Source organism: Melanerpes formicivorus, unplaced genomic scaffold, assembly GCF_026170545.1.
Source record: "Melanerpes formicivorus ecotype bairdi unplaced genomic scaffold, bMelFor1.0.p_v2 SCAF_1, whole genome shotgun sequence".
Taxonomy (NCBI): domain Eukaryota; kingdom Metazoa; phylum Chordata; class Aves; order Piciformes; family Picidae; genus Melanerpes; species Melanerpes formicivorus.
This window is the reverse complement of record NW_027142353.1, coordinates 33,854,389-33,881,189: the sequence shown is the minus strand read 5'-3', so window position 1 is coordinate 33,881,189 and position 26,801 is coordinate 33,854,389. Positions and strand designations below refer to the sequence as shown.

General features: G+C 49.2%; 1 protein-coding gene across 5 annotated transcripts in view; it reads right to left on the bottom strand.

Moving 5' to 3' along the window:
- Positions 1–10,341: 10,341 nt before the first annotated feature.
- The window catches only part of TSKU (tsukushi, small leucine rich proteoglycan), a 23,932-nt gene continuing 7,472 nt past the window's right edge, over positions 10,342–26,801 (bottom strand). For all 5 annotated transcript variants that reach the window (XM_068139544.1, XM_068139561.1, XM_068139570.1 and 2 more), the window contains exon 3: positions 10,342–14,929. In XM_068139544.1, the coding sequence (XP_067995645.1) occupies positions 13,864–14,929 (1,066 nt within the window). In that variant the 3' untranslated portion in view covers positions 10,342–13,863. The remainder of the gene's footprint in view (positions 14,930–26,801) is intronic.

Sequence of the window (26,801 nt, the reverse complement as noted above, 5' to 3'; positions counted from 1 at the left end):
GAGCCCCAACCCTTTAGATACTGATAAGCATTGAGAAGATCATAGAACCATAGACTTGTTAGGGTTGGAAGGGACCTCAAGGATCATCCAGTTCCAACTCCCCTGCCATGGCCAGGGACACCTCACACTACATCAGGTTGCTCAGAGACACATCCAGCCTGGCCTTCAAAACCTCCAGGTTTCTACCACCTCCTTGGGCAACCTGTTCCAGTGTTTTACCACCCTCATGGGGAAGAGAGTGGTGAGACATTCACTCTCTTAATCTTCTCATCTCCAGGCTAAGCAGCCCCAAGTCTCTCAGCCTTTGCCCATAAGAGAGATGCTTCAGTCCTCTCAGCAACTTCATAGCTTCCATTGCACTCTCTCAAGTAGTTCCCTATCTTGCACTGGGGAGCCCTAAACTGGAAATGGTACTGCAGATATAGCCTCATCAGGTTGAAGTTGAAGGGCAGAAGAACCTACCTCAACCTGCTGGCCACACTCTTAACCCTCAGGATACCATTGGCCTTCTTGGTCACAAGAGCACACTGCTGGCTCTTGGTGAATTTGTCCACCAGCACTCCCAGGTCCTTCTCCATGGAGCTGCAGGTCAATCCCTAACCTGTACTGGCGCAGGGAGTTATTCTTCCCCAGATGCAGGACCCTAGACTTCCCCTTGTTTGACTCCATTAAATTCCCTTCTGCCCAGCTCTCCAGCCTGTCCAGGTTCTTGCTGAATGGCAGCACAGCTTTCTGCTGTGCCAGCCACTCCTCCCAGTTGTTGAGGGTACATCCCTTCATCCAGGTCATTGATGCATGGCCTGACAGAAGGGTTTTCCTGTACTCCTTCTCTTGTGCTGTGGCCTGAAGAGAGAAAACAAAGGAATTACCACCTCATTTCCATCAGGCTGCTGGTTATTTTTATGCTGATGATTACTTAATTTTGATATCCCCTTGGTGACTCTAGGATGGGGTCCCTGCCAGCTGTGGTGCTTCCATTCTGCTCTGGGAGGCTGGCACAACACACAGTTTACAGCTCTGCGTTTAACTTCAGCAAGAGGGAAGCTGAAGCAATTTCAAACAGAGCTTTTGAATGCCTGAATTCATTGCCCATGAACTGCAGGCTGTGACTGGGGGAAGTTCTCCATGCTTAAAGGACCTACCACTGGTTTTCTGAAGCTGCTGGAACCCAGCAAACAGTATTTGCAGACCCACTATAGAGAAGTCCTATTTTTCTCCCAAAGCAATGGAGCACAAATCCACCGTGAGCCTGGTAGAACTCTTTTCTAGGACAGCATCAAGTGCCCACCATCCTCCTATGGAGCAAACACTAGCCTGCCTGGGTGTGAACACAGAAAGAGATGAGGAGCTGAAGCAGAGCCAAGAATATTCTCATGAAGAATATTTTGGGATGGAAAAGTGCCTCAAAGATGGCTTCAAATCCAGTTGTGATATAGCCTCCAAAGTGAGAAGCCCACTGGACTTGTTCAAATGCTTCACACACTATTAGGGAAACCTTACAGCAAGCAGGTATGGATCAGATGGAGGCAATGTGGGTTCCTAAAGAGATCAGTGAGAAAATACAGCTTTGTGATGAGGCCTTGGGAAAACTGACTGAAACTAAGTCCTAATCTTAAATCCTAAACTACGTCCTAATCTTCAGTCTGGAGAAGAGAAGGCTCTGAGGAGACCTTATTGTGGCCTTCCAGTATCTGAAGGGGGCTACAAGAAAGCTGGGGAGGGACTTTTGAGGGTGTCAGGGAGTGATAGGACTTGGGGGAATGGGGAAAAAGTAGAAATGGGAAGCTTCAAATTGGATGTTAGGAAGTTCTTCCCCATGAGGGTGGTGAGACACTGGACCTGGTTGCCCAGGGAGGTGGTAGAAACCTCAGCCCTGGAAATTTTTAAAGCCAGGCTGGATGTGGCTCTGAGCAACCTGATCTAGTGTGAGGAGGTCTTCTCTGGGGCAGGATCAAGAAGGAGTGTTGATCTGGGAGGCTGAGGATCACAGAATCACAGAACCACAGAATGCGTTAGGTTGGAAGGGACCCTTGAAGGTCATCTTGCCCAACCTCCTGCAGTGAGCAGGGACACCTCCAACTGGATCAGGCTGATCAGGATCCCTGTAAGTTTGATCAGGGGCCCAGGCTGCTGCAAGACATTTAAAAAACAGTGGTAAAAATAGCATTGTGGCTCATTTGCCATGGTGGATTATGCAAGCATTTCCCAAGGGATGTCACAGGGCTCTGTTCTGTGCCCTCCTCCTGTCCAGTTTATTCATGAGGATTTTCACCTCTGTGGTCTCCAGGATGCAAGGTCCCAGATGGCACAAGGACAAACAGGCAACTGTTTAGGAAGAAATTGTTCACAGAGAGATTGGCCATTGGAATGGGCTGCCCAGGGAGGTAGTGGAGTAGCCATCACTGGAAGTGTTTAAAAAGAGCCTGGATGAGGCACTTAGTGCCATGGATTAGTTTATTAGATGGTGTTGGGTGATGGGTTGGACTTTATGATCCTGAAGGTCTTTCCTAACCTGGCTTATTCTGTATTCTGTTGGGTGGGTTGGTGCTTTTTGAAGGCAGTTACCACTTTATAGACAAATGAAATGAGAAAAATTCCATGAACAAAGACTCCTGGGAAAATGGACAAGTTTTATACTGGTGATTGTGATTAGTAGAAAAGCAGGGAAGCTCCTTGGCCCTTGTGTCCCTGCAAAGGAGGCTATGGGCAAGGACCAGACTTGGTAGCTAAATAACCACCGAATAATAGGAGTTGGAAGGGATGTCTGAAGACCATCTAGTCCAATGCCCCTGCTAGGGCAGGATCACCCAGAGTAAATCACACAGGACCATGTTCAGGTGGGTTTGGAATGCCTCCAGAGAAGGAGATTCCACAACCACTCTGGGCAGCCTGCTCCAGTGCTCTGCCACCCTCAAAGATTTGTTTTCCTTACATTTACTTGGAACTTCCTGTGTTCCAGTTTGTGTCTATTGCCCCTTGCCCTGGCACTGGACATCCTCCTAACACTCACCATTTAGATATTTATAAGATCTCCTCTCAGTCTCCTATTCTTCAAGCTAAACAGCCACACCTCTCTCAGCCTTTCCTTCCAAGGCAGAAGTTCCATGTACATCTCCAACTCTAAAAGAAGGAATGGACCCAGTTTTGGTTGGACTCAATGACCTTTCACAACCAGGCTATTCTGTGACCCAGCCCTTGCATTTGGCAGTGTAATGACATAAATTTAGGGCCAGAAGAATGTTTGGACATCATGATCTAACAGATTTTTTCCAACAGAAACAATTCTATTATTCTGAGGAGCAAACAGGAATTTGTTTTCCTCATCATAGCTCACAGGAAAAGCTGCTCCCTCTCGAGGAGTTTCTTACCTTAATCATAGAATCACAGAATTGTTAGGGTTGGAAAGGACCTCAAGGATCATTTAGTTCCAAACCCCCTGCCATGGGCAAGGACACCTCACACTACATCAGGTTGCTCAGAGCCACATCCAGCCTGGCCTTAAAAACCTCCAGGGATGAGGCTTCTACCACCTCCCTGGGCAACCTCTTCCAGTGTCTCACCTCCCTCATAGGGAAGAACTTCCTAACATCCAATCTGAATCTACCCATTTCTAAATTTTGGTCCATTCCCCCTAGTCCTATCACTTCCTGACACCCTAAAAGATCTCTCCTCAGCTTTCTTGTAGGCCTCTTCAGATACTGGAAGGCCACAATAAGGACTCCTTGGAGCCTTCTCCTCTCCAGACTGAACAGCCCCAACCCTCTCAGCCTGTCCTCATAGCAGAGGAGTTCCAGCCCTCTACTCACCCTTGTGGCCCTTCTCTGGACACACTCCAGCACAGCAGATTAGCAGAGCTGAGAATTACCTCCAGAGATGCCGAGAAAATAAATCTATCATTTATTTGCGGTTTGCTGACCACTGAAGCGATGAGAGAAATGATGGCAGCGAGCATGGGTAAAGCAAAATAGTAATTAAAGAACAACAACAACAGCAGCCTGCAGAAAAATGTTCTTCAGAAACATAGAATTATAGAACTGTTAAGGTTGGAAGGGACCTCAAGGATCATTTAGTTCCAACCTCCCTGCCATAGGCAAGGACACCTCACACTACATCAGGTTGCTCACAGCCACCTCCAGCCTGGCCTTTAAAACCTCCAGGGATGAGGCTTCTACCACTTCCCTGGGCAACCTGTGCCAGTGTCTCGTCTAAAGGTTATGGAGTAACACTGATAAAGTCACGCTTGAAGATGAGTTCTCAGATATTTGCTCAATGCTATGAGGTTTTTACGAGTGCAGCTGACCTGTGGTCACTTGGTTCACCGCAGCCAGGAGGTGGGACATGTTATCAGTGTGTTGTGCACCACGAAGGAGCCCAGATTCTGTTTTGGAATTATCACAAAATGCTAACACACCTTGAAAAACTCAGTTGTGTGCACAAGCCCACCCAGAAAGTCCAGCATGGTACAGTTCCTAGAACCTAGTTTCTGGGTGAGTTATGCATAAGCTGTAACCTTTCTCAGGTCCTCTGTTGTCTGAGAACTCACTGGGACTGCAATGTTACGTCTCTACCAGTACCCTGGCCATCTCTGGACCATTCCTATACTTGCAGTCCCCTCTGAAATCAAAGGAGAGCTTGATCCTACCAAAATGCATCACAGAATCAATGAATCAGAGAACAATTAAGGTTGGAAAAAAAAACCTTTAAGGTCATCTAGTCCAACCCTTAACCAGCATTGCCAGGTCCCCTCTAAAACTCAGCGCCACATCTACAGATCTTCTAAGTCCTTCCAGGGATGGTGAATCCACCTCTTCCCTGGGCAGACTGTTTCAAGGCTTCATAACACTTTCAGAGGAGAAATTTTTCCTAATGTCCAACCTAAACTTCACCTGGTGCAGCTTGAGACCATTTCATCTTGTCTTAGAGAAGAAACCAACCTCCAGCTTGCTCTAACCTCCCTTCTGGTAGATGCAAAGAGCAAGATTTCTCCTCAGCTGCCTTTTCTCCAGACTAAACAACCCCAGTTCCCTCAACAACTCCTCAGAAGTCTTCTGCTCTAGTCCCTTCAGCAGCATTGTTGCCCTTTTCTGGACAAGTTCCAGCACCTCAACATCCTTCTTGTAGTGATGAGCCTGAATCTGAACCCATGATTCAAGGTTCAGCCTCACCAGAATACAGAATTAACCAGATTGGAAAAGACCTCAGAGATCATCCAGTCCAGCCTATCACCCAACACCATCTAATCAACTAAACCATGGCACCAAGTGCCTCATCCAGGCTCTTTTTAAACACTTCCAGTCATGGTGACTCCACCACCTCCCTGAGCAGTACATTCCAATGGCAAATCTCTCTTCCTGTGAAGAATTTATTCCAAACATCCAGCCTAAACCTCCCCTGGTGCAGCTTGACACTGTGTCCTCTTGTCCTGTAACAGGTTGCTTGGGAGAAGAGACCAACCTCCACCTGGCTACAACCACCGTTCAGGTACCAGTGCCTGAGTACAGGAGGACAATCACTTTCCTAGTCCTCTGGCGACACTGTTGCTGGTCCCCACACACTGCTCAGCAGCACATCACCACCAGCCTCGTTGCTGGTTCATATCAAACAGCTCCAACCTGCTGGGCTCCCTTCAAAAGGGGCTCTGGGAGGAAGAAGCCATGAGTTTGCAGTAACCTACAATAAAGCAAAGCAGTTCAAAGAGAAGGAAAAGGAGGTTAACAATCTCTTTGAAATGTAGGTTCAAATTCCCAGCACGGCCCAAGTCAATTACCAGCAAGCGCTGTGACACACATCCAGTGCTAACGAGGAAGCAGAGGGGGGCACGTGGCGTGGAGGTCCAGCAGGCAGCAGTGAGGGTTAAAGGACATCACCATGCTGCTGGGAAAGTTTCCAGAAGGAAAACTGTGGGGTTTGGATGGTTGGTTGGTTGGTTGGATTGTTTTGGGGTTTTTTTCAGGCTAATTCAGCCCCATAATGTGCACCCAGAGTTAGAAGCTGGACCACTGGTGGCAGCGCAACCCCTACCCCAAAGCCCCTTTGCAGCTGGCAGGGCTTTTGGGAAGGATGCTCAGTGCCTGGCACAACGTGCTGCTGCTTTCTCCAGGGTCCTCCCCCGTGGCAGAATGAACCACTTTCATTTTCACGCCATTAATGAAAGGCAGCAGAGGGGTGGTGATGGGGCAGGCGGGGGGTAGGGAGGTGGGGGTGGGACGGGACTGGCTCGTTCTGGCACTGAGGGATGCGTGCACAGAGGCATACCAATGCTAGGAGACAAAGCCTGTGATTAAGAGCTGCTTCTCCTACTCCCTCCTTATTGCAGGAAAGGATTTATCTGATGGCCTAGTTTCAGCTCCAATTTTCCACCTTTTAATCAGGTTCCCAGGTCTCCTTGTCCACTTGAAAAGGGAAGGGAGGGAATGTCTCTGGGATGGTGCGGCAGGAATGATGCTATGGCTCTGCCTCTAGAAACACGCACGGAACAGAGGGGGCCTCTGCCCCCGAGCTTTCCCAGGAGGCTGATGCTGGGGCAGCCAGAAGGATTATGTCCAACCATGCAGCATTATTTTCTGGCATGGCAAGAGTGCATCTGTGCATTTTTTTTGTTGTTTTCCAGCCTGACCAAGCCAGGGTGTGTGGAACAAATGTGCTGGAAATAAAACAGCTTCCTGCAAAATGGAAAATGTACAGAGGAGCAGCTATTTATAAAAGGGACGGCACCTACTGCTGCTATGAAGTCAGTCACATAATCAGTCAGCCAGGGACTTCTGTAGGCTGACAGCTGACAGCCAGGAGAAACAGCTCTAGCAGGCTGGCAAGAAGAAACTGGGGAGGGTTTGGATTCCAGGAGGTTCATGTTTTCAAATAAAGAGAAGAAAGTGCTCCTACGCTGCCCTGGGCACAATCTGGTTGTAGGGAAGCAACCCTTAATGTCTTTCCCAACAGGCTAGAAAGGAGGGGGAGATGATCCCTCCAGCATAAAGAGTCCTGCAAGCAAATGCCAGTTCAGCCACTTCTCTCTCTCCACTCCAACCTACCCTTCTTGCCCAGCCTCCACTGAGGTTTTCCTGCTTCTAAAAATATTCAGCCTCTAATTAAAACGCCCATCTTGCTTGCCAGGGCAAATTTATTCAACCACAGAGCTGAGCTGGTCCTGGAGACAGCCAGAGCCTGCAGCTAGCCAGCCTGGCCAGCTTTCCTGGCATTGGTGGCTTGGGTGATGTCTGACAGCAGGGTTCAGTCCGTCATGCTGAGCTATCAAGCTGACAGCAGCTCCAGGAAGCTGACATGAGGGCATCCTCAAATTTTCCAAGCCTGAAGCTACTGTATGTCTTTTTCTTCTTGATGGAGACATGTTCAGAGAATGGCCACAGGAATGATCAGAGAGCTGGAGCTCCATTCCTATGAGGACAGACTGAGAGAGTTGGGGTTGTTCAATTTGGAGAAAAGAAGGCTCTGAGGAGACCTTATTGTGGACTTCCAGTATCTGAAGGGGGTTACAATAAAGATGGGGAGGGAATTTTTAGGGTGTCAGGTGGGAGAATGGATCCAAGCTAGAGGAGGCGAGATTTAGATTAGATGTCAGGAAGAAGTTCTTCCCCATGAGGGTGGTGAGACACTGGCACAGGTTGCCCAAGGAGGTGGTGGAAGCCTCATCCCTGGATGTTTTGAAGGCCAGGCTGGATGTGGCTGTGGGCAACCTGACCTAGTGGAGGGTGTCCCTGCCCATGTCAGGGGGGTTGGAATTAGATGGCCCTCGGTGTTCCTTCCAACGTGGACAACTCTGTGATTCTGTGACATTGGTGCTCTGTTTCTGGTGTCCTGTGGTGGATAGAGAGAAGCCATGCATGGGTGATGTGGGGACTCATGCTCCTGATAGAGGCTTGTGATCTTCCAGCCTCTATGGCTTCAGTAAGACTATTTAAGTAGCAAAACTCACTAGCAAAATGAGAAGAAATTAAGGCAGGCAAAGGATTACTGGGAGGCACTGGAATGTGCTGGGCAGGGAAGTGGTTGAGTCCCCGACCCTGGATGTGTTTAAAGGTGGTTTGGATGTGGTGCTTAGGGATATGGTTTAGAGGTGAGCCTTGGAGAGTAGGGTTCTGGGTTGGACTTGGTGATCCTGAGGGTCTTTTCCAGCCTGAATATTTCTGTGATTCTGTGGGAGGAACAAGGTCCACAACAGTGCTGGAGAATCCTGGAAATTCATAAGGAAGTGAGAGAATCCAACTTCAGATCCACTGCTCCCAGGGTAGTGACCTTCCCCAGGACAGTATGACACTCTCCATTGCTTCAGCTGAGCCCACATCCTAGGGCAGGAGGGATTCCCTCCAGAGGGGATGTGATGGTGTAGCCTAATCCTGACAGCCTAATGACGGCCACCACAGAAGCACTCATCTCCAGGGTTAGGTGATGGCTTTCCCCCTACAGTCCAATCCAGTGCTGTGAGCAAGATCTGGCCTCTCCAGGAACAGTCTGACTGTACTTGGCAGGCCATGCTGGAGGATAGGGCAGTATTGGAAGGCAGACAGAGAAACAACAGGCTCTTTCAGGCAGCCTGCAGCTCTGCTTGCCTGGATGGAAGATGCAGTTGTTCCTTCAGGCTTGGGAGGACTGGGAATGCTGCAGCTTCCCGGAGGCGGTTTCCTCCCTGGGCTCTGCTTGCATCACTTCTCTACACAGCACTGAGAAGTGCTTCAAATTGAATTTGCTATTTACGAACAGGCAAAGCCCTCCTGAGAGGTTTCTATTTATTCTGTGGTTACAATAGCTCTGTATGCTCCTAGCCCTTCAGGTAGCAGCCCCTGCTCCCCAGAGACTGGTGCTGAGGCTGGACCATGCCTGTCTTGCTACCAAAAGCTCTGTGGTCTGGCAGCATGAAGCTTGTCCTGCCATAAGCTTTCCCCTACCCCCTTGGTCTTGTGAAAAACCTTGTAGGGTCTCCCCCACATCACTCATTCTGCAAATCACAGAATCCCAGCATAGTGGGGGTTGGAAGGGACCTCTGTGGATCATCCAGGCCAACCCTTCTGCTAACGTAGGTTCACCCAGAACAGGATGATGCTCTCAAGAGAAGGAGACTCCAAAAACCTATGTGGCAGCCTGTTCCAGTGCTCAGGAAAGAAGTATTTCCTCATGTTCAAATGGAGCCTCCTGTGTTCCAGTTTATCCTTGTTACCCCTTGTTCTGTCGCAGGGAACCACTGCAGAGAATCTGAATCCATCCTCCTGACCCCCACCTTTTAGATATTGATAAGCACTGAGAACCTCTCAGTCTTCTGGGCTAAACAGTCCCAGGTTTCTTAGCCTTTCCTTGTAACAGAGACTATTCTGCCCCATCATCACCTTTGAAGCCCTCAGCTAGACCCTTTCCAGTAGTTCCTTGTCTCTTTTGAACTGAGGAGCCCAGAACTGGACACAGTGCTCCAGATGTGGCCTCATTAGGGCAAAGTAGATGGAGAAAAGATTCTTCCTTGACCTGCCGGACACACTCTTCTCAATGCACCCTAGGATACCACTGCTCTTGGTGGTCTCGTGGTTAACTTCTCCAGCCTTTCATAGAATCATAGAATTGTCAGGGTTGGAAGGGACCTCAAGGATCATCCAGTTCCAACCCCCCTGCCATGGGCAGGGACACCTCACACTAGAGGTGTCCCAGGCACCCAGCACCAGTCTCAAGCTGTGCCAGGGGAAGTTTAGGCTCGAGGTGGGGAGAAGGTTCTTCCCAGAGGGAGAGATTGGCCATTGGAATGTGCTGCCCAGGGAGGTGGTGGAGTCGCCATCCCTGGGGGTGTTCCAAAAAGGATTGGATGTGGCACTTGAAGCCATGGTTTAGTTGGTCAGGAGGTGTTGGGTGATAGGTTGGGCTTGATGATCTCTGAGGTCTTTTCCAACCTTATTGATTCTATGATTCTATGATTCTAGAGCAGATTGCTCTCAGCCACATCCATCCTGGCCTTAAAAACCTCCAGGGATGGGGCTTCCACCATGGGGCTTTCAACTCTATGATATCATGTCCTGGATTGGTCAAATCCATAAGGAGATCCTCATTATCTGTAACAAGCTGATCCTGGAACAAGAAAATTGCTCAGGATATTCTTGTGCTGCTTCACTGCCATGTGGCTGTAATTTCCTTTGAGTCAGCCAGTGAAACTCCCATTCCTTTCTGCCAGGGAGGAGCCCAGCAAGCTGAACACAAGTAGGACTAATCCTGCCCCGAGTCTGGAGATGTAATACCCACGAGGGTGGTGGGGCTCAGCAGCTCAAGGCAAGAAGCCATGCTGCACTTTGAGCCCAGTGACAGCTGCTGCCCTTGCCATGCTAAGGGAATAAATCCCTTGGATCTGGGTTTGCTCTCCTCCAAATCACTTTATTTTATTGTGAGTAATCACAAAGCCTTACAATGCTGCAGAAGCTCTTTCAAAAGCAGACAAGAAAATCCAAAACCCTAAGCTAACACAGCAGAAATATTTTGCTGCTTCTCTAAGGTTTGTTGAGCTAGCAGCTGATGTGAGATTACACAAGGAGGTCTTGCAGTCTTCAACTGGATTGTCACCTTGGGTTCACAACTTACCACAGTGGCACAAAGACAGCAGCTCTGACAGGGTGTGACCCCTGAAATGTTTCATCTACTTACAGACTTACAAAACTGAATAATTTCTGCCAAACCTATGTTTTCTGCCAGCAGAAAAAGAATTCTCTTAATCACTGTCTTCGTCCCAAACTGTCCCCATCTTGCACTGCAGCTGGTTGCTGGTCCCCTTCAGAACCCTGCCTGCACACAGCCCCATTGCCTGTTTATGAAAATCAGTGTTTCTTGTGACTGTGAAGGGTGGTCCAGCTTTGCAGGAGGGAGGAGAGGGAAGAAGAGGGGGAGAAGCCCCAGCAGTGAAAGGGTTAAATCCCCACCATAAGACCTGTGGTTGAAAAGAAGATGGATGAAAATGACAGCACAGGAACTGGATGCCCAGGGGAGTTTCCCTCTCTGGAGATATTCAAAACCTACCTGGATGTGTTCCTGTGTGACCTGCTCTAGGTGATCCTGCTCTGGGAGGGGCGTTGGTCTGGATGATCTTTTGAGGCTCCTTCCAGCCCCTCACATTCTGTGGTTGTGTGAAAATGCACCAGAGGGATTTCAGTATCCAAAGTGAGATACTGACTGCAGCTTTAATGCACTCACTGAACTGCAACCATCCCTAAATGGGCAACAGAGTTTCCACTTGCAAAGACCTTTGAGGATGTGAGGATGAAGCTTGAGCTTCTCCCAACACTCCCAAGGGTCGTTGTGGGATGGATTCATATCTGCATCACTTTTTCATGGACCTCCCTAAACCAGCTTCAAACATTGAAGGTCATCCTGATGCAAGGCTAGTTTAGTGATCAAGCTGCAGATCAGCCCCAGCAGAACCCTCAGGCACAACATCCCCTCCCATCCCCAGGGTACAGTGTGCCAGATGTGGATCAGACCTCAGCAGACATGTGGTGCCCAGTGCCAGGACAAGGGGCAATAGGTGGAAGTTGAGGCATAGGAAGTTCCATGGAAACATGAGGAAGAATTTTTTCACTGTGAGGGTGACAGAACTCTGGAACAGGCTGCCCAGGGGGCTTGTGGAGTCTTCCTCTCTGGGGATATTCAAAACCCACATGGATGAGTTCCTGTGTGATCTGGGACAGGTGATCTGCTCTGGCAGGGGGATTGGACTGGATGATCTTTTGAGGTCCCTTCCAGCCTCTAACATTCTGTGATCCTGTGACATCTCCATTGCAGGATCTCCTATAAGCAAAGTGAAGGCTTCACACATGGTAGCTAATGGTGCAACTGATGTTCTTGAAGATCATCTCCAACCCAAACAATTCTATGATTCCATGTACCACGCTTTGCTGCCTTCCCCCACTTTCTCTTTACTTGGAGAAGAGGAAGGCTGAGCAGGGCTCCTCTTTGCTTTGCCAGCATTTTAGCAATGGAGATAAAAATGAGTAAACCTCTGAAGACCAGGGCTTTTTATCAGATGTCAGCTGGTATCCAGGGAGTTGTGTGAGAGGGAGAAAAGGCACAACTCTGGAAAGCAAAACCCACCCAACCCCAAGATCATTTTCCTGCTAAGCAAAGTGCTGCAGAATCACAGGCGTCAGTCTTAATTCTTCCCCTGGTGCCTTCTGGAGAGCCTTTCTGTGCTGGAAATTGCCTCACACAAGCCCAGCTGAGTCACAGACCTGGCCTAAAGATGGATAACCTCAGCATAGAAACAGCTTACTCCCGTCTCCTCTGGGTCTGCATCTTGGTTTGATAAGGTCATCAAGACAAGAATCCCTGTCAGAGTTTTCTTCTGAGCTTCCCCAGAAAGGGAGGAGGGATTTTTATAAGCTGGGCTACATGATCGCTCCACTTTGCAGCCAAGTTAATCTACTTCAGCAGAGACTGATTCCTAGGTGAGATGTGGCTGTTGAGAGAATCACAGAATGGTAGGGGTTGGAAGAGAGCCCTGGAGATCATCTAGTCCAATCCCCTTGCTCATGCAGGTTTGCCTAGATCAGGTTCAACAGGAACACATCCAGGTGGGTTTTAAAAGTCTCCAGAGAAGGAGACTCCACAACCTCTCTGAGCAGCCTGTTCCAGTGCTCCATCACCCTCAAAATAAAGAATTTTCCCCTTAACTTCAAGTGAAACCTCCTGTGTTCTGGTTTGTACCTACTGCCCCTTGTCCTATCAAGGTAGACCCTTCTGCTTCCCTTACTCTGCTGCACGATGCCTCTGAGCAGTAGCTCCCTAAAGTTGTCAAGGTTGGATCTAAAGTACCTAAGGTTGGACCTAAGTACCTAAAGGTTGATGACTACAGCTTTAATGCACTCATCCCTAGATGGGCAAAAGAGTTTCCACTTGCAAAGACCTTTGAGGATGTGAGGATGAAGCTTGAGCTTCTCCCAACACTCCCAAGGGTCATTGTATGATGGATTTATATCAAACCTCAGCAGACTTGTGATGCTTAGGTACTTTAGGTACCTAAAGGATCAAGGTGGAAAAACAGGGAGAAAAATCATAGGAAAACAGGGAGAATATTGTGGGCAAAGAGGGAAAAAAGCTTGTGGGCAAAGTTCTCAGCTCACTATTCATTGCACACCTGTTCAAATAACATGTTAAAAGCAGCATGTTGGGAGCATCCCTGTGTTCAGGGCTGTCTGGAAATGTTACTGCGAGACTGAAAGTGCATGAGAAGGAATAGGGTGCTGGTGATGAATGTGACATCTAGAAGGCACTTCTTGGGGAGGGATAATGAAAACTAGGGTTATGCATGGGTTTGTAAGCAAGCAGCCACGGAGTTGCTATGTTTTGCCCTGGGAGGTGGTTGAGGCCCCTTCCCTGGATATATTCAAAGTGAGGCTCAATGAGGCCGTGGGCAACCTGATCTAGTTGAAGATGTCCCTGCTAACTGTGGGGAGGTCAGACTGGATGACCTTTGGAGCTCCTTTCTGGCCTGGACCATTCCATGTTCTGGAGAGATGCAGCTTTGCTCCTACAAGCGTGTCCAAGCGTGTCTAGGGCATGAAGGTTTGCTCCATACCAACTGTTCTGCCCTTGAAGCTGCAGAGCAGCTTGGTCCCCATTGTCCATTCTCACCTCTGGTGAGCTCACAGGCTTTGTGAAGGACCTCAATGCCCCAGGTTAGAACCTGAAGTGTACGGACAACGCGGCTCAGGATTGGGGAGTTGATAAAACCCACAAACAATCAAGTGTTGGCATGTACAAATATATATAAATTATGGACAATTTACAAAAGGCACACTGCAAGCCAGCTCAGCCTGACACCTGTACAAATCCCACCACCCTCCTTCCCTCCCTCCTTCCCTCCCCCACCCCTCCTCCAGAGTTTCATCACAAAACATAAGGCGCCGTCGCTATGGATCCATGGCTGTCATGGCAGCTGAGGATCTCTCTTCTGATCAGCCCAATCTGTCGGTGGTACTGTCCTTCTTTGATGGTCTTAAAGCACTGTATGTTCTTCCCCAAGGTGATGCTTTTGATGGAAGGCAGGTATTTCAGCACAGCCTTTGGCAAGGCTGACACGCCTGTCCCGGAAAGATTGAGCTCTTGTAAGGAGTTCAGACCAAAGACAACTTCAGCAGGCAGTGTCTTCAAGTTAGGATTGTTGGACAAATCCAGAACTTGGAGGGCTGGTAGATCCTTGAAGCTATAAGGAGCTAACTTTCCAAAGCCATGCAGGCCACTGAGGGACAAATGAATCAAATCTTTCAGCCCTGTGAAGTCTTCTTTCTCAATCTTGATGAGAGGGTTGCCATCAAGATTTAAGTATCGGAGAGGAATGCCTTGAAGGTTTGGCACTGATGTTAGCCTGTTCTCAGAAAGGTTTAAGTTCTGGATGTTGGGGATGCCCTTGTCACGGTGCCTTGTAATTGTAGTGAGCATATTATTGGATAGATCCACATTCAGGGGTTTTCCTTGGCCTTTGGAAGCAAAAACGTCCATAGCTACATCTGAAAGCTTGTTACTGCTCAGATCTATGTCGCTCAAAGGAGAACTGGAGAAGCAGTCCTCAGGGAGCACTTCCAGAGAGTTATGACTCAGATCCAAGGACTCCAGGTAGCGAAGCCTGGAGAAGGTTGTGGAGGAAATCTTGGCAATTTTGTTGTAGCTCAGGTCAAGGCTCACCAAGGTGGTGTATCCAGGGCCAGTAAGCATTGACTCATTGATTGTTTCCAGTTTGTTTGATGATAGATCCAAGTAGGAGGTATCCAGAGGGATTGGGACAGGAACAATATGTGAGCCTATTCCACTGCAGTCCACCTTGGTCAGGCTAAAGCTGTCAAAGAGGCCAAAGCTTTCCACTTCACAGTGACAACCAGGGAAGCAGGTTTTGGTGGCACCAAAACAAGGAAGGAGGAGCAGGAGATTGAACCAGGCTAGGAAATGCATTGTTGACCTGGAAAACAACAGGAGAAGAAAATAGATTTAATTGTCATTGAAATAACTTCACTGAAGATTTGTAGGGGGTTTGAGTAGTGCAGTCTTCCCCTCTGTCTTTCCAAAGGGATAGATTAAGTATAACCTTATATAGGATGCATGTCCCAAACAATCACAGAATCATAGAATGGCTTAGGTTGGAAGGGACCTCAGAGATCATCTAGTCCAACCTCCCCACCATGAATAGGGATGCCTCTCAACTAGACTCAGATACTCAAGGCCTCAACCAACCTGGCCTTGAACACCCCAAAGGAGGAGGCACCCACAACCTCTTTGGGCATCTTATTCCAGAGTCTCAGGAAGAACTTCTTCCTAAGATCTAGTCTAAACCTACGCTCTCTCTCAGCTTAAGAGCATTCCCCCTTATCCTATCTCTAGACACCCTTTATGAGAAGTCTCTCTGCAGCCTTTCTGTAGGATCCCTTCAGGTATTGGAAGTCAGCTCTAAGGTCTCCCTGGAGTCTTCTTTTCTCCAGACTGAACAACCCCAGCTCCCTCAGCCTATCCTCACAGCAGAGGTGCTCCAGCCCTTGGATCATCTTTTTGGCCTTCCTCTGGACTAGCTCAAACAGCTCTGTGTTGTTCTCATGATGGAGTCACTACCTCTCATGTTGTGAACCCCACTGGGAAATGAATGGAGTAGGCTGCCCTAAAGCAAGATCTGTCCAACATACATCGTTTTGACTGGGCCATGTGTAAGGCTAACCAACAGCTCAAGCATTAAGTTTGCCACAGCCTGGCACACTCCAGCACACAGAGGTCTTCATGCCAGGGCATCCCTGTGAGATTTGGGAGCATCCTGCATTGACAGGTTGTAGAAATTATTTAGGCTGTGAGAGCCTTAGGTGTCCAAAACTTAGGTGTCCAAATCTGCTCAATCTATCCCAGGCTTTGCTGTGATGGACCCAGCCTCCTGCACAGGTAGTGAGTGGAAGGATCCAATTTGTTTCATACAGAGCCTCTGGGGAGCCTTTGCTAAATACATTAAGTAGTCTTCCTGATTAATGATGCCAGCAAGCAAGGAGTTCTCCCCATCACTCTGGTTTGGATTCTTCTCCAGCTGAGACATTTCAGTACTTCCATTGTTGCAGCCAAGGGAAGAAGAGAGCTTATCTGCACCTCACCAGCTTTGCTGGACCTCTTCAGATCAGATCCTAACAGCTTCTCCACACAAGTGTGAGCAACAGCAGCTGTGTGATTTCAAGAGCCAGACAAAAAAGCTTTAGCTCTCCATCTCTGGAGAGGGTAAATTGGAGCACGCCAACATCCTGCAGGTCGGCAGACTCAGCAAGGGCTGCCTTCCTTGGTTCGCAGTCATGGGAGATGGGTTCATAGAATCATAGAATGGTCTGGGTTGGAGGGGATCTCTGAAGGTCATCTAGTTCAAGCCCCTATGCAGTCAGCAGGGGCATCCTCAATTAGATCAGGTTGTCCAGGGCCTTGTTGAGCCTCGCCTTAAGTATCTCCAGGCTCATAGAACTTGCTCCTAACATCCAATTTAAATCTTCTCCTCTCCAGTTTGAAGCCGTTGCCCCTCATCTATCACTCCAGGCCTTTATAAACAGTCTCTCTCCAGGCTTCTTTAAGCCCTCTTTAGGTGCTGGAAGGCTACTCTTAGGTCTCCCCAGAGCCTCCTCTTCTTCAGTCTGAGCCACCCCACCTCCCTCAGCCTGTCCTCATAGCAGAGGTACTCCAACCCCCTGATCATTTTTGTGGCCCTCCTCTGGACCTGCTCCCTCAGGTCCATGTCCTTTCTATTTTTAGGACTTCAGACCTGGACACAGTACTCCAGGTGAGGTCTCACCAGAGCAAAGTGGCAGAATCCTCTCTGTGATCTGCTGCCAACGCTGCTTCTGATGCTGCCCAGGATGTGATTTGCCTTCTGCAAGCTCACAAAGTCTACTCATGCCCAGCTTCTCATCCATCAGCACCCCCAAGTCCTTTTCCACTGAGCTGCTTTCTATCATGCTTTAAAAAGCCTACAGGAGGCTGACAGCTGAAGTTCTGACCAAACCAGGCAAAAAGATCCATCAACACCTCTCTTTGGCTACACTGCTGGTGATAAGCAGAGGCTCACATGCCAAGCACTCATGTAGCTAAGACAACAGAAAAAAAAAATCCCCTTTCAAGGTGTGTTCCCACTCTCACCTCAGCTCCCCTGGTCTCTATTCTCACTTTCCCACCAGTGTTTAAAAGCACTTTATTGACTTCCTTGCAGGATCATCTTTCCCACAGACCCTTTGATCTGGCTGAGGCGCCTTCCCCACAGCCCTTGCACCTTCCCAGGACCATTTCCTACAAGTTCAAGCTTCCTTTCATCTTCCCTCACCCATCCCTTGGCAGCAGTTCCTTTCCAGCATGGTCTTCCTGGCCCTGTTCACTTTCCCAGGAGAACAACCAGGGACTGCTTGCCAGTGTGTAAAAAGAGCACGAGTGGAGAAAACTGTTGCAAGCACATTGTCCTCATCACTGATGTGATTTGCCTGGTGGCAACTCCCAGATCTGCAAATAGAGAGCAGGCTTTTGGGACTCTGGCCAAAGCGTCTGCAACCAAATCATCGCTAAAGGCCAACACACAATCCTCTGGGGTCTGATGGGCTATGGAAACAACAGCAAAGCAGTAAGATGAGCCCTAGCGCCAGCCCATTTCAACTGTTTCGTGAGGAAACACATATGTGGGAAGAGGGGACACAGAGGGCAGACATGCTTCCAGATATCCCTTTCCCGAGGACATCAAAGCCGAACCCTTCTGGTTCTGTGCAGCCAGACCGTAGCTTGTTCTCTCCTGCAACTGCTCCTAAATTAAATACTCCTCTTCTTTTTTATTTTTTCTTTTAAAATTACTTTTCATGAAGCTGCAGCTGGAATGCACTGAAATGTTCCAGTACCTGGGGAAATCACAGCAGTGGGGAGCTCGTTGGAAACCGACAGAGCAAAACTCCAAATGGTAAATGTCTCACATATGTGTCAGCACAGTCTACTGGTATTTCTTCTCCCAAATCCCACCTGGTGGGTAATTCCCAAGATGGGAAGTGCCTCCTAATTATTACTTTCAATCACAGAATCATAGAATCAACCAGGTTGGAAAAGACCTCAGAGTTCATGAAGTCCAACCTCTTACCTAATACCTAACACCTCCTGACAACTAAACCATGGTTCCAAGTGCCACATCCAATCCTTTGTTGAACACCTCCAGGGACAGTAACTCCACCACCTCCCTGGGCAGCACATCCCAATGGCCAATTACTCTTTCTGGGAAGAACCAGCTCAGCTCCTCATGGTATCCTGTTGGCTCTGGTGGGAGCTGGATCAGACCCCAGCAGGTCCAAAGACACAGCAGTATGAGACTTGGCTTTCTGAGTACTGCTATGACCTTCATGGGCCCTGCTGGGCCACCTGAAGAAAAGCAAGAGGGCAATCTCCAAAATCCTAGTTTAACTTGGAACAGACTTTTTAATAGGTCAAGGAGTACATGTTCTAAACTTTTAAAAAAGGGGAGATTGAGACTAGATATAAGGAAGAAGTCCTTTACTGTGAGGATGGTGAGCAACTGGAACATGTTTCCTAGAGAAGTGTGGATGCCCCATCCCTGGAAGTGTTCAAGGCCAGTCTGGATGGGGCTTGAAGCAACCCGGTCTAGTGGAAGGTGTCCATGCCTTGGGGCATCGTAGGGGGGTTGGAACTACAACTAGGAAGGTTGTTGAGACGTTGGAACAGGCTTTCTGGGGAGGAGGTGGAATTGCCATCCTTGGAGGTGTTAAAGAACCAAGTAGATGTGGCATTTCAGGACATGGTCTAGTGGTCTTGGAGGTGTTGGGAAGAAGGTTGGCCTTGATCATCTTCAAGGTCTTTTCCAACCTTCATGATTCTATGATTCTATATGATCTTTACTTTCCAGTCCAAACCATCCTGTGATTCTATGAGGTGAGAAGACAATCAAAAACCAGCACTGGGTTTTGATATGCAGCTGCTCAAATCCATTTTGACATGTGAATTTCCTTCCCAAACAGCCTCAGAAATGATCACTAGAGGTGGGCAGATTCAGTCCCACTGTAACACAGGATCATAGAATAATTTGGGTTGGAAGGGACCTCTAAAGGTCAACTAGTCCAAAACCCCTGCAGAAAGCAGGGACATCCTCCACTAGATCAGGTTGGCCAGAGCTCTGTTGAGCCTCACCTTGAATATGTCCAAGGATGGGGTCTCAAATACAGTATTGCCAAGGTTGGAAGGGACCTTGAGGATCATCGAGTCCAACCTGTAACCACAGACATCATGACTAGACCATGGCACCAAGTGCCACATCCAGTCTCCTCTTGAATGCCTCCAGGGATGGTGACTCCACCACCTCCCTGGGCAGCACATTCCAATGGTGAATGACTCTCAGTGAAGAACTTTCTCCTCACCTCCAGCCTAAACTTCCCCTGGCACAGCTTGAGACTGTGTCCTCTTGTTCTGGTGCTGGTTGCCTGGGAGAAGAGACCAACCCCTTCTTGGCTACAACCACCTTTCAGGTCCCTCTCTGTTTGGCAGCTCTCCAGCCACTCTGACCCCAGCCTGTAGCTCTGCATGGGGTTGCCGTGGCCAAAGTGTAGCACTTGGCACTTGGACTTGTTGAATGCCATCCCATTGGACTCCGCCCATCTCTCCAGTCGGTCGAGGTCCCTCTGCAGAGCCCTTCCACCCTCTAACTGACTAACATCTGCTCCTAACTTGGTGTCATCTGCAGATTTGCTGATGACTGACTCGACCCCCTCATCCAGATCATCAATGAAGATGTTAAAGAGGACGGGGCCCAGCACTGATGCCTGGGGGACACCACTGGTGACTGGCCTCCAGCTGGATGTGGCACCATTCACCACCACTCTCTGGGCGCAGCCTCCAGCCAGTTCCTAACCCAGCACAGAGTGTAGTGGTCCAAGCCACGAGCTGACAGCTTAGCCAGCAGTTTGCTGTGGGGGACGGTGTCAAAGGCCTTGCTGAAGTCCAGGTAGACCACATCCACAGGCCTCCCCATGTCCACCAGACGGGTCAGCTGATCATAGAAGGAGATCAGGTTGGAGAGGCAGGACCTGCCCTTCCTAAATCCATGCTGGCTGGACCTCCCTGGACAACCTGTTCCTGTTTTCCACTACCCTCATGGGGCAGACTTGTTCCTAACATCCAACCTAAATCTCCTCTTCTCTAATTTCAAACCACTGCCCCTTGCCCTATCACTTCAGGCCTTCATAAACAGGCCCTTTCCAGCCTCCTTGCAGTCTCCAGCCAGCAGGATGTACAAAAAGCATCACAGACCTGAAACACAGCACACAAAGCTCAGATGAGGCATTTGCCACAGCATTTATGGCCTCTTTCCTCTTTGCAGCACTGCCCCAAATTCTCCCTTGTTGGCTCTGCAATTGCTTTGTAGATGAGATGCCATCCACTAGCACCAGTTAAAAACTCTCTTATGGAGCAGCACGAAGCATTCACAAGCTAACAAGCCACTTGGAGAGTATCTTTGACGGAAGATTGGAGAAATAAAGGTACTGGTCATCTTCCAGTCCAAGAAAGAGACTCCTTGCATTGCCAGCTAATCAATGAAGTGCTTAGTCAGGTAGAGGCTTGCTTTGTCATGATGTGGAGCAATCAATAGCTCTCTGTGAAATGGGGAAGGGAACAAGCCACAGGCATCTAGAATTCATCTGTGTACAGCCTGTGTTTGAAACCGCATCAAATTGCCTTTGGATTGCTGCCTGAGAGCTGCTCTGTTGATAGGGGCAGGAAGCCAAGGTATCCCCTAGTAAAAGGAAGATGAGTTATCCTCCTGCTGCACTGGGGACATTCACATGGAGGAAAGACCACAGGCCAGAAACCCCTAGCACCATCACAGAATCATAGAATCATAGAACAGTTTGTACTGGAAGGGACCTTAAAGATCAGCTAGTTCCAACCCCCCCTGCCACAGGCAGGGACACTTTCCACCAGCCCAGGTTGCTCAAGGCCTCATCCAACCTGGCTCATGAAATATTTAAGGATGTTGCTAGGTCATGTAGGAAAACAATTAGAGAGGCAAAAGCCCATTTAGAGCTCAGACTGGCCACTGCTGTGAAGGACAACAGAAAATCCTACTACAAATATATCAATGGCAAGAGGAGAGGCAAGGACAACCTGCACTCCTTGGTGGACATGGAGGGGAACATAGCAACAAAAGATGAGGAAAAGGCAGAGGTACTTAACACCTTCTTTGCCTCAATTTTTAATAGCAGGACAGAATGTCTTCCTGACAACTGGCCTCCTGAGCTGGCAGATGGAGGCAGGGAGCAGCATAGTTCCCCTGTGATCCAGGAGGAAGTAGTTAGAAACGTCCTTAGTCACTTGGATCCCCACAAGTCCATGGGACTGGATGGGTTCCATCCTAGGGTGCTGAGAGAGCTGGCGGAGGTGCTGAGAGAGCTGGCGGAGGAGCTGGCCAAGCCACTCTCCATCATTTTTCAGCAGTCCTGGCTCACTGGAGAGGTCCCAGATGACTGGAAGCTGGCCAGCGTGATGCCCATCCACAAGAAGGGCTGGTTGGATGAGCCAGGGAATTACAGGCCTGTCAGCCTGACCTCAGTGCCAGGCAAGATCATGGAACAGGTCATCCTGAGTGCAATCACACAGCACTTAGAGGATGGCCAAGGGATCAGGCCTAGCCAGCATGGATTTAGGAAGGGCAGGTCCTGCCTGACCAACCTGATCTCCTTCTATGATCAGGTGACTGCCTGGTGGATGTGGGGCAGGCTGTGGATGTGGTCTGCCTGGACTTCAGCAAGGCCTTTAACACCGTCCCCCACAGCAAACTGCTGGCCAAGCTGTCAGCCCATGGCTTGGACAGCAGCACTCTGTGCTGGGTGAGGAACTGACTGGAGGGCTGAGCCCAGAGAGTGGTGGTGAATGGTGCCACATCCAGCTGACAGCCAGGCACTAGTGGAGTCCCCCAGGCATCAGTGCTGGGCTCCATCCTCTTCAATATCTTTATTGATGATCTGTCCAAGGGCATTGAGTAAATTTGCAGATGACACCAAGTTGGGGGCAGGAGTTGATCTGTTAGAGGGTAGGAGAGCTCTGCAGAGGGCCCTTGCCAGGCTGGACAGATGGGCAGAGTTCAACAGCTTGAGATTTAACACATCTAAGTGCCCTCCAGGGAGGGGTCATCCACAACCTCCCAGGGCAACCTGTTCCAGTGTCTCACAACCTTTGCTGTCAAGAATTTCTTCCTAATCTCCAGTCTACATCTGCCCTCTTCCATCTTAAATCCATTTCCTCTTGTCATATCATAACAAGCCCTTGTAAAAGGCTGGAAGAGACCTTTGACATCATCAAGTCCAAGCACTCCCAAAGAGTTCACAATCCCACAACTACAGCTAAGCTCCTACTGCTAAACCTTGTCCCATCCATATACCTTTTGAACACCTCCAGGCTGTGACTCCACCACCTCCCTGGGCAGCCTGTTCCAATGTTTGACAACCCTTTCTGTGAAGAAAATGTTCCTATTATCCCACCTGAACCTCCCCTGGCACAACCTGAGGATGGTGAGCACAAAGCCACTAGGAGAAAGCAGCCCACTTTTGGGTTGGTTCAACCATGACTTCAAGTTTCTATGGCTGCTGTAGTGTGGAGAGATCCCAGGGATAAACTTTGGCCATCTGGTAGCTCTCTGGGGGTTTGTTATGCCCACTGATTTCTGCAAGAGCTTGTGGGGGTGTAGCATTTGCTCTCACACTTCAGGTGGCCAGGGTGGCTGCAGGGATTTGATCTTTGTATCTTGCTCATCCTTTCTGCTGAGCAAATCCACTGGGACAACCCCAAGGAGACCCAGTGGTGGGTACCAGAGTCAAGGTTGAACCAAGATCCTAGCAGGGTGCCAACCTTTTCCCCTAAATTCCACATCTCTGCCTGAGCCTGCAGATGCCCCAATGACTGCTCCCTGCACTGTCGCGTGGCAGGATCAGGGCAGAAACTCTGCACTGAGAGTTCCCTGCCAAAACCAACACTGAAATCTGACTTAAAAACCAGACAGCAGAGGAAATCCAAGTCTCAGCTGGTGGCTGGGGGGGTGGGAGCAAGGAAAGCCTTGCTGTGGTGGTACTGCAAATTTATGCTTCTGACTGCACTTGATTTCCTCCTTCTCCTCTTCCTTAGAAACTTTCCTCACTAATCTTCCCCCATCCACAGCTGGGACTTTTCCACCTCATTCCCACCCAAGGTAGGTGTGCTAGCACATCCCACCCTGGATGGAAGCCCATAACTCAGGGAGGGGTCCACCCCTCAGGAATGCGGAGATGAAGAGGACGCTACCTCAGCTACCTCCAGTTACCCTGGCAACCACCAAGTCAGAAATCCCTGCAGTCATCAATTAAGGACTAATTAAAAATAATACAGAGGGAGGTGTGTGAATGTTTGTTGTTTGATGGAGTCAGGATAGAGCCTCCCCTTCTCATGCTGCACCCCTTGGCCTCTTTGAATGTGTCATTTGGCAACGTGTCAGCTGAAATGCAGCTGGAGTTGGGCCCAAAGGCAGCCAATGAAGCTGAAGTGGAGAAACCCCAGGAGGTCTCTACAGTGGGGTGAAGAGAAAGAAATTGCTCCAGAAGGGGATGAAACCCATCTAAGATCAGAACCTTCCTTGGAGAAGCCCTATTCCTCCCTTGTCTATGGTGGGACAGGATGTCTAGTCTCCCTGGAGTACTGCTTCCCACTTCAACCTTGGCTGCTTCCCCCTAATCCAAGTCCCACCTAGCAACCAGGTGCACCCAGGATTAATCAGGTCTTGCTCACTCATCCAACAACAACAAACAACAACCCTGATTTTCCTTTTCTCCCTTTGGTGGGTCAGTTTTCCAGCAAACTGGACTGCCCAGCTCCAGGATTACCAGCTTGGGCACAGGAATGAGGACAACAGGACCTGTCTTTTCAACAGCAACCTATCACTAGAACAGATCATTTATGACATGAATCCCTGTGCCTAAGATGGTTAAGAGCTGGACTCAAAGATCTTAAAGGTCTTTTCCAACCTAAACAATTCTGTGATGTGTTCTTGGTCCAGAAAGCCTGGGCTGCATCCAAAGCAATCCAGAAGGTCAAAGGAGGTCACTCTGCTCCTCCACTCAGCTCTGGTGAGACCCTGCCTGCAGTACTGGGTACAGCTTTGTAGTCCTCGGCAGAAGGTGGTCATGGACTTGTAGAGCAGATCCAGAGGAGGCCACAATGATCCAAGGGCTGGAACCCTTCTGCTGTGAGGACAGGCTGAGAGAGTTGGGGTTGTTCAGCCTGAAGAGGGATCCTTATTGCAGCCTTTCAGTACTCAAAGGGGGCTTTAAGAAAGCTGGGGACAGAATTTTTATCAGGGCCTGTTGTAACAGGACAAGAGCTGATGAGGGAGATTTAGACTAGGTACAAGGAAGAAATGTTTTACACTGAGGGTGGTGAGACACTGTCCTAGGTTACATAGAGAAGTGGTAGATGCCCCGTCCCTGGAAACATTCCAGGTCAGGCTAAACAGGGCTGGGAGCAACCTGCTCTAGTTAAAGATGTCCCTGCTGACTGCAGGGAAGTTGGGCTAGATGACCTTTAGAGATACCTCCCAGCCCAAACTATTCTATCATTCTATGACTCTAAGATGCAGTGCATTGATCCCTGCTGGCTTAATTCTGAATTATGAGCAAATAGAGCAACCTTTAAAGGAAAGAGGCATAAAGGAAGGGCTGGAGTCCATCTCCTCTATCATAAACCCAGTGACTGTTAAGAACAAAGGATAGAGAGGTTGGATTAGGACAAATACTTCATCAGGAAGAAAACTTGGGAATTACCTTCTGCCTCTTGGCTGCATTCACCAATTGGGGGGGGGGGGGGGGGCAGGGGCGGAGGCTGGGAGAGGGCAGGGGAAAGGAATCATTGTTGGAAATGATAAGGGCCATAAATCCTCCAGACTCAAGGGGAAAAAAATAGAAAAGGGGAAAAAAAGAAAAAAAGAGATATGAGATGTGACTCTTTCTTTAAATACTTGGAAGGCTCCAAGAGGCAACTAGTCTCACAGCTCCAGCAGATCACTCTGGAGCACCAGGAGGCTCCTGAGTTGCTTCTGCAGTAATAAAAGTGCTTCAGAGAACTTCCCCCTCCCCCTCCCTCCCTTGTCCATTAATTATTTAGAAAACCAGGAATAATTATCAAATAAAATGCAGAACTAGCAACAATTGCACTTCTCCAGCGTGGTCTGAGTCCAAATGGCTCCACAGATGCAATCACAGCTCCATCTCCAGATCTCATACACCAATGTATGGTGTATGAGCTGGCAGCAAAACTGGCTTAAACCAGGCTATGGCCAGAGACTACTAATCTCTGAACTTGCAGGCACACACCCCTCACATGATAAAGGAACTGCTGATGACAAACCTAGTATTTCTGGCTTGGGGATTTTTTGGTGTAAATACATCCAAGCTAGAGGAGGGGAAATCTAGATTTAATGTTAGGAAGAAGTTCTTCCCTGTGAGGGTGGTGAAACACTGGGACAGGTTGCCCAGGGAGGTGGTGGAAGCCTCATCCCTGGAGGTCTTTAAGGCCAGGCTGGATGTGGTTCTGAGCAAGCTGAAGTGTGAGGTGTCCCTGCCCATGGCAGGGGAGTTAGAACTGGAAGATCCTTGAGGTCCCTTCCAACCCTGACAGTTCTGTGATACTGTAAAGAGACAGCAAGGGCTGGAACAGGACCTAAAATCAGAATCTGTGCCACCAGAGTTCCTGTGGTTGATTAATTTTCTTCCCCCTGGTTTCACAGAAATCCCTTGAAAGGACCTCAAAAACCATATGGTTCAACCTTTCTTGGGGGAAAAACCTGATCTAAGCAAAGATGACCAAACACCTTGTTCAGCTGAGTTTTTCAAAGTATCCAACGTTGGGGAAGTGTCCAATGTTAGGGACATTACACTGCAGATACATGGACACTTTTTTGCTTTGCTCCATCTCCTTGCTCACTGAGGACAATCAGAATTGAATGCAGGAAATGAGACACAGAGAGGGGGAGGGAGAAAGAGAGAGAGGGGGAGGGAGAAAGAGAGAGAGGGGGAGGGAGAAAGAGAGAGAAGGGGAGGGAGAAAGAGAGAGAGGGGGAGGGAGAAAGAGAGAGAGGGGGAGGGAGAAAGAGAGAGAGGGGGAGGGAGAAAGAGAGAGAGGGGGGAGGGAGAAAGAGAGAGAGGGGGAGGGAGAAAGAGAGAGAGGGGAGGGAGAAAGAGAGAGAGGGGGAGGGAGAAAGAGAGAGAGGGGGAGGAGAAAGAGAGAGAGAGGGAGAGGGAGGGAAAGAGAAGAGGGGAGGAAAGAGAGAGGGGGGAGGGAAAGAGAGAGAGGAGGGAGGGAAAGAGAGAGAGGGGAGGGAAAGAGAGAGAGAGGGGAGGGAAAGAGAGAGAGGGGGAGGGAAGAGAGAGAGAGGGGGAGGGAAAGAAGAGAGAGAGGGGGAGGGAAAGAGAGAGAGAGGGGAGGGAAAGAGAGAGAGGGGGAGGGAAAGAGAGAGAGAGGGGAGGGAAGGAGAGAGAGAGGGGGAGGGAAAGAGAGAGAGAGGGGAGGGAAAGAGAGAGAGAGGGGAGAGAGAGAGAGGGGGAGGGAAAGAGAGAGAGAGGGGTGGAGAAGAGAGAGAGAGGGGGAGTGAAAGAGAGAGAGGGGAGGGAAGAGAGAGAGAGGGAGGAAGAGAGAGAGAGGGGGAGGGAAAGAGAGAGAGAGGGGGAGGAAAGAAGAGAGAGGGGAGGGAAAGAGAGAAGCGAGGGGGAGGGATAAGAGAGAGAGAGGGGGAGGGATAAGAGAGAGAGAGGGGGAGGGGAAAGAGA